This window comes from Vitis vinifera, chromosome 1 (genome assembly GCF_030704535.1).
Source record: "Vitis vinifera cultivar Pinot Noir 40024 chromosome 1, ASM3070453v1".
In the NCBI taxonomy this organism is placed as follows: Eukaryota; Viridiplantae; Streptophyta; class Magnoliopsida; order Vitales; family Vitaceae; genus Vitis; species Vitis vinifera.
The window spans coordinates 8,038,032-8,052,802 of NC_081805.1; the positions used below are offsets into that span (position 1 = coordinate 8,038,032).

General features: G+C 31.6%; 3 protein-coding genes across 3 annotated transcripts; 1 reads left to right on the plus strand and 2 right to left on the minus strand.

Annotated features, from left to right (window-relative positions):
- Positions 1 to 139: 139 nt before the first annotated feature.
- Positions 140 to 2,987, plus strand: LOC100258462 (axial regulator YABBY 4). Its single transcript, XM_010653239.3, has 7 exons — positions 140 to 368; positions 503 to 637; positions 838 to 964; positions 1,054 to 1,102; positions 1,184 to 1,259; positions 1,372 to 1,430; positions 2,563 to 2,987. Exons 1-7 carry the CDS (start codon positions 288 to 290, stop codon positions 2,570 to 2,572), a joined length of 537 nt encoding a protein of 178 aa, XP_010651541.1. The 5' UTR covers positions 140 to 287; the 3' UTR covers positions 2,573 to 2,987.
- An 84-nt stretch (positions 2,988 to 3,071) lies between these two features.
- Positions 3,072 to 4,310, minus strand: LOC104879657 (uncharacterized). Its single transcript, XM_010653245.3, has 4 exons — positions 4,110 to 4,310; positions 3,868 to 3,973; positions 3,615 to 3,692; positions 3,072 to 3,390 (listed from the first exon to the last, which is right to left on the minus strand). The coding sequence occupies exons 1-4, from the start codon at positions 4,182 to 4,184 to the stop codon at positions 3,335 to 3,337; spliced, it is 315 nt and encodes a 104-aa protein (XP_010651547.1). The 5' UTR covers positions 4,185 to 4,310; the 3' UTR covers positions 3,072 to 3,334.
- Positions 4,311 to 7,924: 3,614 nt separating this feature from the next.
- LOC100267114 (DNA-directed RNA polymerase subunit 10-like protein) lies at positions 7,925 to 10,328 on the minus strand. Its single transcript, XM_059739792.1, has 3 exons — positions 10,195 to 10,328; positions 9,990 to 10,048; positions 7,925 to 8,479 (listed from the first exon to the last, which is right to left on the minus strand). The coding sequence occupies exons 1-3, from the start codon at positions 10,228 to 10,230 to the stop codon at positions 8,338 to 8,340; spliced, it is 237 nt and encodes a 78-aa protein (XP_059595775.1). The 5' UTR covers positions 10,231 to 10,328; the 3' UTR covers positions 7,925 to 8,337.
- Between the last annotated feature and the right edge of the window lie 4,443 nt (positions 10,329 to 14,771).

Here is a 14,771-nt window from a genome sequence, read left to right on the forward strand (position 1 = left end):
AAGAGAAAAAAAAAATTATATATATATATTCAAACTATGTTGGAAATGAATTCGGGGATGTGATTGGAATTTGGCTATACGCTTAAAGCATTCTGAAATACTTGCACATTTACTCCTCCCAGGAGAAAGACATGTCTCTCTTTGGATGAGACATTAATTCGTTGTTAGTGTCCTCCAACATCTATAAATCTCCCCTTATTACATCAGAAAACTCCAATTCTCAGGAGCTCTTCTTCTTCTACTACTACTACTGCTGCTGCTGCTGCTGCTTTTCTCTCCTGAAGAACATGTCAACACTGAACCATCTCTTTGATCTTCAAGAACAGATTTGCTATGTACAATGCGGTTTCTGCACCACCATCTTGCTGGTAAGCCATTGCCTTTATCTATACTCTATAGTAATAATTGAGCTCTTAGGTAATTAGTGCACCTCTTATGGCTTCTGCACTTCATATTCCCATTGTATTTTTTTATTTTTTTTTTCTTCTTTGAAAAAATGCAGGTCAGTGTCCCATATAGCAGCTTGTCAATGGTGGTTACAGTCCGATGTGGACATTGCGCAAGCCTCCTCTCTGTAAACATGATGAAAGCCTCATTTGTTCCTCTACATCTCTTAGCTTCTCTTAGCCAGGATGAGGTAGGGGGTTATAAGTGATTACATTTTTTTTTTAATCCTAGAATATTTTTCATCAGTTGATCAAGTTCTAAAGACTAATATAACTAGTTAGGTAGTACTGTACCATGAAATATAGAATTCAGTGACTGTATGCAGCCTTTGCTGCCCACTTAGTCCTCTCTAATAAATTCTAGGCCACCTCTTTCTCTCTGCCCCTTCAGCCAAAAGAAGGTTGTCCTAATGAAGAGGGAGCTCAAAAAGCCTCAGACAAGCGAAGTCCATCCATGGTGGCCTCTTCTGACAATGAAGAAGATGATATAGTTCCTGTCCACCATGTCGTTAATAAACGTATGTGAGACTCTTGAAATTTTCACTGTACAATGAATCCTTACTCCAAATTTATTAACAATGTTCTCTTGGTCTGATTCTAATTACAGCTCCAGAGAAGAGACAGCGAGCTCCATCAGCTTATAACCGCTTCATCAAGTAACTAACAAAATTATTTTGGTTATATGCCAACTAGTATTATCTAAGAGGATTAGTTCTAATGTAAATAGTTAATAGCAGAGAAGAGATCAGAAGGCTTAAGGCTGAAAACCCCAAGATGACTCACAAGGAAGCCTTCAGTACAGCTGCAAAAAATGTAAGTTTCAGCAAAGACCTAATTTTGAGGTTTATTGGCTCAAGGAATTGCAAACCTTTCTGTTTCATGGGGAACCCAAATTGAATCCTTTGACATGTTTGACTTTTTTCAGTGGGCCCACTTCCCAGCAATTCAATTGAAAGGAGCTGGAGAGAGCTGTAGCCAGGAAAGGTAGTGATGACCATTTTCTTATATGGAGTGAATAATATTTGTTGCAATGAACTATATGGTTTTATTTTTAAAGAAAAACAATAGAAACATGGGATACCCCGGAATGTTGCATACTTGGTTGGATCATAAGTAGGATTTGCGAAACAATAATGTACAAAAGTGTATCTGATCAAATCTTAAAATTCTCCGTACTTTGATTTTTGTAACATCATTAATTAGAGTGTATTTGATAATGATTTTAAGAAGTGTTTTTAGTCTTTTTAATGTTTGAAAGATAAAAAAAATTTAAATGTTAAAAAAACTATAAACACTTTATAAAATCATTATTAAACGCATTCTTAAGAATGCGTTTGATAGTGATTTTAGTTTTTCTAATACGTGAAATTTTTTATTTTTCAATTATTAAAAATATTAAAAAAGTTTTTCAAAATCACTGCTAAATGCACTCTTAGAATAAAATAAACATATCCATCAACTCCCTAACTTTCTATTTTCATTTCTAGAATCACTTGGAGGACTTGCTCATCTTGACTAGCTCAGTTACTGTTGCTTGATTACCTAGCTATCAACTCAAAACTGAGTGATTATTATGTGGTCTCTCATATATTCATGGTCTAGCCTGCAACCATCTGGTGTCTGAAATAAATGGGAGCACCTAACTGGGTTTAATGGATTGTCTATATTTATCAAAGTTCATTATCCTGGTTAGAGGATCAGATGCATGCCATCTGATTAGTTGACTTGTGGTTGATACTTGACCATGACCAAACTTTCGTACTGGTCATGAATGGGAATGTGCACTTGGTTGTGTATACCCTTGTCCTTCCAACATGAGCGCTCAGCCCCAGCAGTTGTACTATTGGCCAATCTTGCCATGGACAGAAAAATATGGGAAATCAATTGGCAAAACCACTGGATAGAAAGGTTATTATGGTAATACTGATGTCGTTTAGCATGGTCTTGGATTCCAAAGCTTGTCATTTTCATGGTGTTCAACTACTAGATAACAAAATTAATGAGAGAACCATTTCGGGTATTTGAGCACACAGTTGAAACTTCTTTCACTTTACTGTCTTCCTAGCAATTTATGCCACTGAATATGGGTGCATGACTTTGTTGCAAAATTTTTCAGGTCCATGTAGAAGGCAATGGTTTCTGTGAAAGAAAGAACTCAAGGCATTCCATATGAGCAAAGACACCCTTTTTGGGTAACAGGTCTATTATAAGCTACCAATTAAAGAATCCCACTTTTAGGGTTAGTACATGGGTTCCAATCACTTGCCCCTTTTTGTGGTAGATGCTCTAGGGAAAGAGGTTTTCTCACTACTGCAGGTTGTAAGGGACTCACTGACTCAAAGAAACTTTAGTTTCAAAAACTGCTTCAAGATCAATATAGTTCCCTTTCTGCAGAGCTCTCTAGGGTTAGGGCTATTATTACGTTTAGGGTCTCCATGCAATTTGTATTTTGATGTGTTCATAGGCGCTTGATTTCATGCTGCAAGTTCTCAAGGATCCTATTAATTAATTACTTTACAGAGGAGACAATATTGTTTTTAAGGAGACTAATATCTTGTAGATCATTTTGAAACCATGATCCAAGGTCTTGGGTATTGTTCACTCATTTTCGAATGACATGGGTAATTAGAGATAAATTTGCTTTAGTTTCCATTAGGAACTAATACACTTGCTGGAAGAAGTTCTTGATGTCCTGGAATATTACAGAACAGCAAGATTATGAAGAAAAATTATCATACCTAGCTGCTAATGTACATGAACAAGATCCATAAACTATCACATCTAATTTTCATGATACTGTCTCAATGCCGGCCTAGCTAATTTATATGTCACTAATATTTGGGTTCCATGATAGATTTGTACTTCACATAGGGTAAGATTCTTATGGTTTACTTCCAATACTGTTTCCTTCTTGCAAACCTCGGTGCCTTGTAAAATTGTCTCCCTGAAAAATAAGATACCAATTCATAAATCAGCTACCATTAATCCCATCTTTGGATTCATTGAATGACATAATTGTGCTATATAATGTATACGACTGGGCCGACATGAGCACAGTTACGACAGGTTCCAAAACATGCATAAGTATGTGAACGAGCGAGCCTTTCCTTCTCAAGGACAAAAGAAAGTAACTTGGCTAATTAATTAAGTACCAAGTTTAGGGCTTACTCATGCAAGGCCTGGGAGATATAGCATGAAAATAGGCTTGAAAGAATTCCCGATTCTCTTTTAGTAGCTCTCTCCACACTGCAAGGTGCCAATTACTCATACTATTTAAACCAATGAATCAACACATGAATCTGTGCAGCCCAGCTGCAGCTTTAAGTAGAGGATTCAGGGAAAGCACAGATAAACATGTCCCAGAACACACACACACACACACACACAGAGGGAGAGAGAAGGAGAGGAAGAGAGAGATGACCAGTAAGTGTGACAAGGGGCCATATTCTGGCATGCTCAGCTAGTGCCTTTATGCATTGGTCTCTGCTCATGCGAAGGAGCAAGCACCTCTCTATCAGATGCTGAACCTGTATATCCATGCAAACAGTACAGTGTTTTCATGAATTCAAGAATAAAGAAAACCAAGGATTCTGCAACTAATGATCAGCCGTGCGTGTGTGTGTGTGTTTGAGATTGAGAAAGAAATAGAGATATTTCACTTACAGTTCTGATATAGCTATGAGGGTGGCAATGCAAACAAGGAAGCTGGTGATGGTTATGCATGCTAATGCTATGCATCTTTCCAGAATAGAAATGGACAAAAGAGAGTATTAAAGAAAGGGGGGAAAAAGGAAGAAAGAGGGAAAGGAATTGAGAAAGCAAACAAATGAGATGAAAAAGTGCATGGGAGAAACGAGAGATATTTGGAGGAGTACATAACACAAGAAATAAATGAGAAGCGTAAGAGAGAGTGATGGTTATCCACAGATATCCGAGTGAAGGGCCAAAAGAGCACAAGAAATCCAATTGATGGATTCACCTCATCCTTAGGAGATAAGAGAAGGGATGGTTTTCAGGGATTGAAGATGATGTATGTGTTCTGATGATGACTTCTCCGTCGTGGCCAAGCTTATTGCCACTTGAGCCACCACCTTGCTGCTGCCTATTTCTCCTCTCCTTTTTCTTTTTTTTTTTGGGTCCCAGGTTCTTCATGTGCCTTGAATATGCATTGGTCCCCTCCTCCTCAATCCTGGGCCCCTCTTAAATGAATCGAAACCCTTGAATCCTTGGGACCATTTAAGTGTGTTTCAGAACCTGCAAGGACTAGCCCAGCTTCTCCATTAATGGGATTCAATATTGCGGAAAATTGAATTAATCCAGTGACATCAACCAAGACCAAGAAGACTAATAGCCTTGCCACCACATATTCCTTGTCTTATCATTTCATGTCATTACTTTTAAATACATTGTATGGAAATTCCAATGATTGTTGAAGAATTAGGCACACACATTTTCCTAAAAATGTTGAGTGCGCCAATTTTCTAGGCACAATTCAACTGTTAAACTACCAATTTCCCAAAATTTTAAAGTTCCAAGATTTAGGTTAGTTTTACACCCTCCCTCAACGTGCAGCTTCATACCCGCATATGAAGAGATATGCAGGCTTATAGGCAAATAATTACAATAACTCTTTTAGACTTACAAATATGCAAATGAGGAAATAAATATGAAAATTGTGAAATAACTATCAATTTTCCTTAAAATTTTAAACTTGTAGGATTTGAGTTCACAATGCATATATTTTTAACACCAATTTATTTAAGACACTTCCCTATAATTTACATATTTATAAGTCTGAAATGGTTATTTTCAATTGTTTGCCTACAATCCATACTTCCGTCCATGTGTGGGTATGAGGTCTTACATGAGAGAGGAGTGTTAAAAAAACACGATATACATTGTAAAATCAAATCTTATAAGTTTAATCTTTTAGAAAAATTAATAGTTTAACGTGGTATCACTTCATTTGGCAAGAGGTCATGCATGTGACCTATAGTATGCATACTCTTTTAACACCCCTCTCTCACGTGCAACTTGATACTATAGCTATTTATCATGAACTTCGTACAGGTTTATTCCAACATGTTAAACATCCAAGGCACACATTGATTATTATTATTTTTACTTTTCGTTTGGTTGTTGAAAATTTTGAGAGAAAATATGATGAAAAGAAAATTGAGAGGAAAAATGGAATGAAATAAAATAAAATATATATATTCAAAATTAATAAATTATTTTTATATATTTTTTCAAACTTATTTCACTTATTTTTTTCTATTATATAAAAATTAAATATTTTTAAAATACATATATTTTTAACTAATTTTAATTATATTCGATTTCCTTTCACTATTTTTTATAGTGAAATTTAACATGAAAAAATAATTTTTTTTTAATATTTTGTTTACTTTTCAATAACGAAATATTACATTTATGTTTTTATTTTATTTTCTTTCCCATACTTTTCCTTCGGATTTTCCAAAAACCAAACGCAGCGTTGAGGCATTGTCCAGATTCACAAAGCAAAAGATGTTGATGGTTCAGTAATTTGCATCCCTGGAAAAAGAAGAGCCCCAAAACAATAGGGCTGTTTAGAGGTCCACAAACAGTGTAAAAGAGCAAATAATTTGATCGATGGGCAACCTGCCCCTTGATGTGATATGTTTGTAATTGCATATCCGTCAAACTTTGATACCGATTGACCCATTCCAGCTACATATTCATATTAATGAAAGCTTGCAAAAGACGGTGGGAGGGTTTGCCCAAAAGGTAATATGAATCGTTACCCAATGTAGCATAATTTGATGGAACATCATGAATCGTTCAACTAAAGGACCAATAGATTATATAATCTGTTCAAACTTGAAACGCCCATCCACAGCACCTCCTTTATCTTTCTTTCTTGTTTGTTGGGTCTGGGTGGGGTGGACACCTGCATGTGACCTACACCTGATTCACTGAATAGGGTAAATAAATAAGACCAACGGAGCCGGTCATATCATTCTATCGGCAGTGAAGCAGCGTACCCATTACCGTACTACTTGAATCTGACCGTAAAGCTGAATGTTTACTGAAGTGGAATATGTCAAGTCGTTTAGTCAGACAAACCCAAAGCTTGGCCTTGATTCCGGGTCTGCAATCATTAGTGGCTTGGAAACTTGAATCCATTTTTTCTACAAATTAATTAGATAAAATTACTTCTTTCCGGTTAAACATTTCATTTTGTGATTTTTTTTGTTTTGGTTAATAATTTCAAATGAAACGCCATTGGCTGCGAATGGCACATTTAAGAGGTAAAGTAATAGTCCTAAGCTCATTTTACACGTTGCATTGATCCAGTAGGGGAAATTTGAAGCAAAGGCATTTTGGTAGTTGAGAGCTTCCCGAGTGAGACAGGGTGTAAGAAGTTAAAGGATCAAATCAGCCCTAGGTTAAGTCTCAGGTGCATCATTTCAAAACAAAAAAGACCATCTCAAATTGGAGAATCAAATGGGCCAGTTTTGAGACAACTTCAAACTCAAAAGAGGCAGGCCATGGTTAAGTTGATGGCTGGATGGTTGACGGATGGAAAGGGAAAGAAATATGGAGGCATTTGACGTCAATATCACAAGACAAACAAATTTACATGTGGCTTTAGAACCTAGCAGGTGCCTCCCAAGGGACCATAATCTAGAGGCTTACGAGAAGGTTTCCAACTCTAGAAACATAAATGAATGCAACAGAACGTTGCACAAATCATTAACCCAGATATAGACAAGGCTAACCCTCTCGTTTTACTCATGTGGGATAAAGAATTAGACACACAAAGGATTACGAAGATTCAGGAATAATTTCTTCCAAATAACTGTCATAGATGAGGACCATGAAATGCCTTCCAAGCACTACATACTATTTTACTGTTGGAAATTTCAGTACACATAGAAATGATCCTCTTTTCAGCGCCAACTAAGCATTCAGGGAGTCTCCATCCCATCCAAATTACTGTCATATTCTTCTGTAATAGTTTACCTTTTCCAACAGCTGATGCTATGTAATAATTCACCTTCTACCAGTTCACTCTCTCGCCAATTTACCAACATCTCTTACCATATCCTAAAGACAAGTATAGATGAGAGTTTCCTGCCATAGCAACTTGTCAATAAATTCAAAGTTCTTAACAATCATTTTTTTTTCTTTTCTAATCTCCCTGTTAGGAACATGTCTAACCTACAGAAGTCCGACTTAAGTAAAAGGATTTCCTCCTGAAAGTATCTCCCAAACTAGATTTAGGCAAACAAAATGAGCTCCCAGCAAAGAAGAGTGACTTTGGACTCTGCATATGGTATCATACCCACACTACCTTTGTTCCAATCCTATTACCTGTACTTAGCATCCCATTATGTAGATAGTTCAATATTGCATCTCTCCAAGCACAAAATTCTAACTCTCATAAAAGACAGATAGTAATGCACTCATTGCACCATTACGAGTTCACCATATTGCTGGATAAGTTCACCACATTCTTTACCAATTGACTTCATCAAGAACCAAACATATTTCTGGACAAGTTGACCTACTTCTCGAGCATATAGAATTTGAAAGGACTGGATTAGCCACACGCATGTAACCATCCATCACACAAACTAAAATGATGTTATATTTACCTTACATGCACAACCTTAAATGTATCTGCAGTCTGGCTTCATCATATTTCTAAACCAAATACCATGAACTCTATTACATAATACTAAAAAAACAGGGCCACACAGAGACAAATTTTCCAGTCCATATGCAACGGAATTATGCCATAAGCAATTCCACCTCCCTTTTAACTCCATAAGCACCTTCAACTGGTCTCTGATTTCTCCAGTGCTGCAAGAAAATGTTGTTTTAATGCATTTTATTATAAATGTCATGCATATAAACACGAGGACAAAGAGTGAGTGAGAGAGAGATTACTATTGTAGTTCAGAAGCTTCTCAATGAGATCAACATGAGTCATGAGCATTCGTCTACAGCAATATCGAACCAACCCCAGTGCATCAAGAGCATCTCTGCATACCAAGAAGTTTTACATTACTTCTGAACCTAAACCACATCCTTGAGCATATGCTGATATTTAAGGTTCCATCTATATCTGATAGTTGATACTTCACATGTCTATTATCAGTTTACATACAAACCATTCATTTCGGCTATGTTTGGTTCTTGGGAAGCAATAAGGAAAAAAATGCTAAGGAAAATGGTTTCCTCATATTTGGTTTCACTATGGGAAATGCTAATGAAAATCAAATATAATTAAAATTAGTTAAAAATTTATGTATTTTAAAATTATTTAATCTTTATATAATGGAGAAAAATAATTGAAATGAGTTTGAAGAAACAAATAAAAATAATTTATTGATTTTGAATCTACTTTTTATTTTCCTTCATTTTTCCTTTCCTTCCACTATTCCTCTTTATTTTCTTTCTTTCACATTTTCCTTTAAATTTTCTGAGAACCAAACATGACTTTCATAAAATAAAAATAATACTTTAGAAGGATGAGTCATCTTTCAAAGAGGTAGATAGCATCAAAAGAACAAGAGAGAAGAAAAGGTTAAATACAGATAAAAGAACAACTCAGGATGACAAAAGGCAAAAAAAAAATCCCCCCACAAAGGACACTAACTGAGAAGCCCTTTGTGGCTAAACAATCCACACAGTAATTGGCAGTTCAAGGCATCAAAGAAAAAGAATAACCCACAGCCCAAGCAATGTTAATGGATTTGAACCACCCTGTGGTCTAATTTCAGCCAGTTTGGGAGCGATCTCGGCAAAACTGCTTTTGCAGTATAGCACTTTTGTCATAGTGCTTAAATCAGAAACACAATTAGGAGGTGTTTTTTTTTTTACTTAATTCTAAATAGAACTTTAATGCGTAATAGTATTAAGTATTAGATTGTTCATTTTTTTAATATTTTATTTCTATTAAACATTAAAAAGTAAAGAAAAACCATGTTACTTTTTCTATTTAGAAAATGCCAAATATTTTAGTTTTTTCTATTAAGTAAAAAGTTTATAATAAGTCATGGAAAAACAAAAAAAGTCTAAAAGCAAATTGCTTAAAGCAAAAAAGTTGAAAAAACAATCGCTCACTTAGTGTTTGGAAATTTAACCAAAAGAACATTTTTAATAGTGTTTTTGGTATTAGGAAGCACTCCTAATGGCCACAAAATCACTCGACTCATACATGAGCACATCCATTGATGATCTTTACACATACCCTGACATCATGCTTCGATCGTCTAGCATAATAGTTTGCATATTATATCCCAAATATCCACCAATATAATCACTTCTCAACTATGCAGCCAAAAATCAAATAAAAGGGGGGAAAACCCTCTTCCAGAATCTCTGTATAAGTCCATATAACAGTAAGCAAAAAAATAGGCAATTTAACAAATGGGAACAAAAAGCATACTTGCTTGCAACTAATAATCAATCACATTCACGACTTATAGAATGGTAAACCCCAAGTTAATAAGCGCAACAGAAAACATGGTGGGATCTCAGTTATCTTACCCCTCGGTGTAGTCGGCCTGAAGAAGATCCAGATAGGTATCCCATTTATTCCCAATCACCTAAAACGACATCCAATCTCCACAAATCAGTGCCCTAGCGAGGCATAGAAAACCAAAAACAGATATGTATTGAAATGACTTTTGTTCCCTGATGAAAAGAAAAAGAAACCCTAGGGGAGATGAGAACGAGGAGAAAGCCCAAGTACCTTCCCGCAGGTAAAACAACGAACTGGAATGATCATCCTTCGCTACTGGTAGCCCTAACTTTGGGCGTCTCTAGACTCTCTACTCCTCCGTTGTGCTTATGTTCCCCCTGGCTTTGACGGTGCCCTTATATAGGATCTAATGGAGAGTGGCGCCCAAGGGTTTCCTTTAATTACAATAACCCATGAGAAATTAATTATTATGAGATATTTTTAAGGTAAAATTAAATCATATTTATGGATATATCCATATTCAATTTGTTTAGAATTTATAATTAAACTAGTGGATTATGCACATATGAGAGTGCAATTGGATGATGCTGTTATTCTAATTTAATCTATTTTCTTAATTTAATTTCCATTTTATGTATAGGCATTTTAAAAAATTTCACTTCTAAATAATAGATTTATTATATGAAAATTGAAATTGACATATGTATTTGCCTTTTACTTGATATTTTTTTCAACTAAATTGTTTCTATTTATCCATTAAATTGTTTAAATCAAAATAATAATTAATATTAATTTGTTAACATTCAATAATGACATAATTTAAATAATTTATAAAATGACATAATATACCCCTTAAGAATATGATATTAATTAAAATATTTATAATAAATATATCAAATACATTATCTAATAATATTATATTATATTAATAGATAAATTGAAATTTATTTGGTAATTTTAGATGTGTTAAATATTGATATTTTAATGTTTAAAAGTTAATTTTAATTATTTAAGTTGTGTTTGTTTGAAATACTTTTTAGTTTTTATTTTATTTTTCATTTTAGTTTTCAATTTACAACTTTTTACCTTTCTTGAAAATGTGTTTGACTAAGAAAAGTAAAAACTGATTTCTAAGACAATAAATTTGTAAAATGTGTTTGATTTTCAACTTTCCTTAATATAAAAATTCTTAAATTTTATATAATTTATATATAATGTTATGACATCTATTTTTACTATGGATAATATTATATATTTTATGGCATACATAATAATAATAATAATAATAATTAGTTTAAAAGTTCCTTTTAAATGCATTTTGATGATAACAAATCATAATTAATGGGCTAATATTATTAAAGTAAAGATTAGCTTCAAGTAGTAATAAAAAAAAATTCAAGAGAGTAATCAATTCAATTATCAAATAATCCAAGAAGTGTAACATCAAGATAACATGAAAACCATTCAAGCATAGGACTTAATGTAAGGTGATCACTTGGTGCACTTAGGATTTTTAACTCATTCATGCATCATATTTATACTCTCTTTTTTTAAGCTTTAAAAATTCATATATTTTTATACTCAAGTGTTAATTCAAAATCTTAGGCAAAAACTACTCAAGTTTGTTTTATGAAAGTGCCTAAAGATATTGTCTAAGTGTTAGAAAGAATTAGAATTGAAAAATATAGGTTTTTGAATTAGAATTGTCCAACTACTTGAAAGTAGATATAACTGACTTAACCAATTAGAAATCGGTCGAATCAATTATCCTTTCCCGATCTAAAGTTGGACAAGGGGTGCACTAAATATTCTCTTTCATCCAATAGGCTTGTCTTCCTGGTCGAGAAGAAGTCTTTCTCAATCGAAGGTACCCTTCCCCTGGTGTAGGTTTAATTGAATCCTAACGGTCATTTATCAAACATTAAATGTGTAATAGCCAATCAATTGGTCAAATCGAAATTTGACCAAAAAATGCTTGTTGCTGCACCTTTTGGTGTCTGAGATCATAAATTCATTAATAAAGAGTTCTCATTCATTTATTGACAAGAACACTTGTATTTAACTTTCCAACTACTTATTTTTCACTTTTAAAACTCTCTCTCTTGACGCATTAAATTCATCTCTTACAAATCACCCTAGTATACCTTTATTGTTCATCCTAACTTCCGTTTACTTGTTCATCAACTGAGTTAGTTGAGTGATCTTCAACTTACATCTATTGAAGTAAGGATTGAGTGTTAGTGTTTGAAGTTGAAGATATACTTGAAAAGAGGTTATAATGTCTATTCGAGTCTAAAAATCCAATTGAAAAGATTTGGAAGGTTGGTTGAAATTTCAAACCCATAGAACCCTCACTCGAAAGGTGTTTGAGGAGAGTGAAGATACACAGGAATTATCGAACCATTATAAACTCTATGTTTATATTCTCTTTTTTATATATATATATTTGTTACTCTATTAATTGTTTAACTAAGTGTGCTTTTAAAAAGATTTTTAGAACCCTATTCACCCCCCTTTTTCGTGTTTTTATTTGTTTCACAATAATAATAATAATAATTTTCTATGTTATATAGTTATATATTATTATATTTTATGTACCCGACTATTATACTGCATTTGTTCATTATTTTTAAAAAAATTGTTTTTTTTATTTTTATTTTAAAACATATATATTTACAATGAATCAAATAAATTACTTTAATACGAAAATATATTCATTTATAATAACCTAATCTAATAAATAAAAAAAATAGATATATAATATTTACTTTCAATATATATAAAATAATATTTTATTTAATTGATATTTCTTTTTATATCAATAACATTTCCGTTTCTTGTTCTAGTCTAATTATTACCTTATTTTTTTTAACTTTTAAAAAATGGTTGTTTGTTTAAAGGTTTATTTAAATAGTTTTCTTACATTTTAAATTAATTAAAATGATATATCTATACTACCTATACGAATTGTTTTTCACTTTTTAATTTTCAAAACTACACTTATCAATACTAATAATCATTTTAAATGAGAATTTAATCTTTTCATTTAGTAGGGGTTTTAATAATGTGAAAGTCATTCTTAAATTTATCATTACAAACCTAAAAGATAATTCAAAATTTAATATTTTCAATAATAATAATCAACTTAATTAGGAATTTTTTCGTCAAAACTAAAAGATAATTTAAAACTTAATTTTGTTTCATACTCATAATCAACTTAAATGGGAACTTAATCTCATAATCAACTTAAATAAGAATTTAATCTTTTTTTTTGTTAGGATTAATGGAAGTATTCTTGAAATTGCCATCGTAAACCTAAAAGGTAATGGAAATTTTAATATTTTTATTTGTCTTCAATTTCTGTTTCATCAATTGTTTAAATAGGGATTTAATTTAAGGTTTTAATTATTTGATTTAACAAAATCTGAATGTTCATAATTTCGTTTTGATTTTATATTCAAATTTAATACTTCATTTTAATTTTATATTCAAATTCAATCCTAAAATTGCCCTCATGAAACTATAAAGGAAAAAATTAATGTTTGTGGGAAACCTCTTAAAATTAGACATTCATCTTGGACACAACAATCCGACATCCCCTTTGGCACAACTACTTTATTCTTCATCCTATTTGATGAAGTGCTCTATGATCCACTAATATGTTATCAATCTCAACCATTGATTTTGATTTATTTATAATATGTATAGATAGAAGTCTGGTTATGGTAAGAGATCATCAAAAGTGTTTTTCCGATTTCAGATTTAAAATTGGGATGAAAGACAATTAGAATTTGTTTGGAATTCTCTCACAAATCAGGTTTTTTTTTCTTTTCTTAGTAACAAATTTGAAGTATTTTAAGTCATATTTGAGTGTGTTTTGAGAAAATAAATAAAATGTATTTAATATTCAAATTTATTATTAATCTTTTCTTCTTATTCTAACTTATCTTTCATTTCTTCAATGAAATAAATTAATTTTTTTTCAAAAATTACACTAAACCTTTTACTTTTTGTAACCGTAATATTAATTTTCATTCATTTTGAGATATTTTAAACTTTTATATTTAATTAAATAATAGTGAATTAATAATAATACTTATTATATTATAAATAATTATTGAATAAAAAGTTTCATCACTCATTTACATTATTTATTTAAATAAATTTAAATTTTATTAAGAAAATTACAACATTATTTTAAAAATATTAAGATTTTGATATAAAATTTACCAAATTGATAAAAAAAAATTCTATTGAAATTTTAATTCTTTTGATTTTTTTTAAATACTTTTAGAACAAAACTTATTTTTTCCTTTATATTTTTTTTGGTTGATTGAATAATTTGATATATTATACATTTTTCTTTGATATGAAATTGTTTAATTTAATCTGGATTCTAATTTTTATCTTTAGAAATAAAAAATAATAATAAGCTTTACAAAATATATAATGGTTTTTAAAAATGAATTAAAAATATAATTTTTAAAAATAATTTTGACCAACATAACATAAGTCAATAATTTTTCCATAAGAATTTTAAAATTTAATAAAAAAGTTTATTTTATTTTATTTGAAAAGTAAGTGTATAAAAACCAATCATTAATTTTTTATTAATCTTCTATTTTTTCATTCAAAAAATGTCTTAAAGTTATAAATTTCATTATCTTTAAAACCACACTATTAATATAATTAATGTTATAAAAATTTATCATTAAAAGTTTGAAAACTTTTCAAATTTCTCATCCATTATAAATTTTATTCTTTTTAAAGTTTGAAAATTTTTCTCTTTCTTTTGTCATTATGTATTCTTTTCAATTTTTTCACTTCAACTCTTCTAATGGGTTATG

What these genes read in the sequence shown, in the direction of transcription:
- LOC100258462 (XM_010653239.3), top strand. Translation starts at nt 288, where the DNA reads ATGTCAACACTGAACCATCTCTTTGATCTTCAAGAACAGATTTGCTAT. An exon ending in TCTGCACCACCATCTTGCTG is followed by an intron (nt 369 to 502) that starts GTAAGCCATTGC and finishes GAAAAAATGCAG; the next exon opens with GTCAGTGTCCCATATAGCAG. An exon ending in CTTCTCTTAGCCAGGATGAG is followed by an intron (nt 638 to 837) that starts GTAGGGGGTTAT and finishes CTGCCCCTTCAG; the next exon opens with CCAAAAGAAGGTTGTCCTAA.
- LOC104879657 (XM_010653245.3), bottom strand. Translation starts at nt 4,184, where the DNA reads ATGCATAGCATTAGCATGCATAACCATCACCAGCTTCCTTGTTTGCAT. An exon ending in CTCATAGCTATATCAGAACT is followed by an intron (nt 3,974 to 4,109) that starts GTAAGTGAAATA and finishes ATGGATATACAG; the next exon opens with GTTCAGCATCTGATAGAGAG. An exon ending in ATCTCCCAGGCCTTGCATGA is followed by an intron (nt 3,391 to 3,614) that starts GTAAGCCCTAAA and finishes CTTATTTTTCAG; the next exon opens with GGAGACAATTTTACAAGGCA.
- LOC100267114 (XM_059739792.1), bottom strand. Translation starts at nt 10,230, where the DNA reads ATGATCATTCCAGTTCGTTGTTTTACCTGCGGGAAG. An exon ending in GTTGTTTTACCTGCGGGAAG is followed by an intron (nt 10,049 to 10,194) that starts GTACTTGGGCTT and finishes ATGTCGTTTTAG; the next exon opens with GTGATTGGGAATAAATGGGA. An exon ending in CAGGCCGACTACACCGAGGG is followed by an intron (nt 8,480 to 9,989) that starts GTAAGATAACTG and finishes CTTGGTATGCAG; the next exon opens with AGATGCTCTTGATGCACTGG.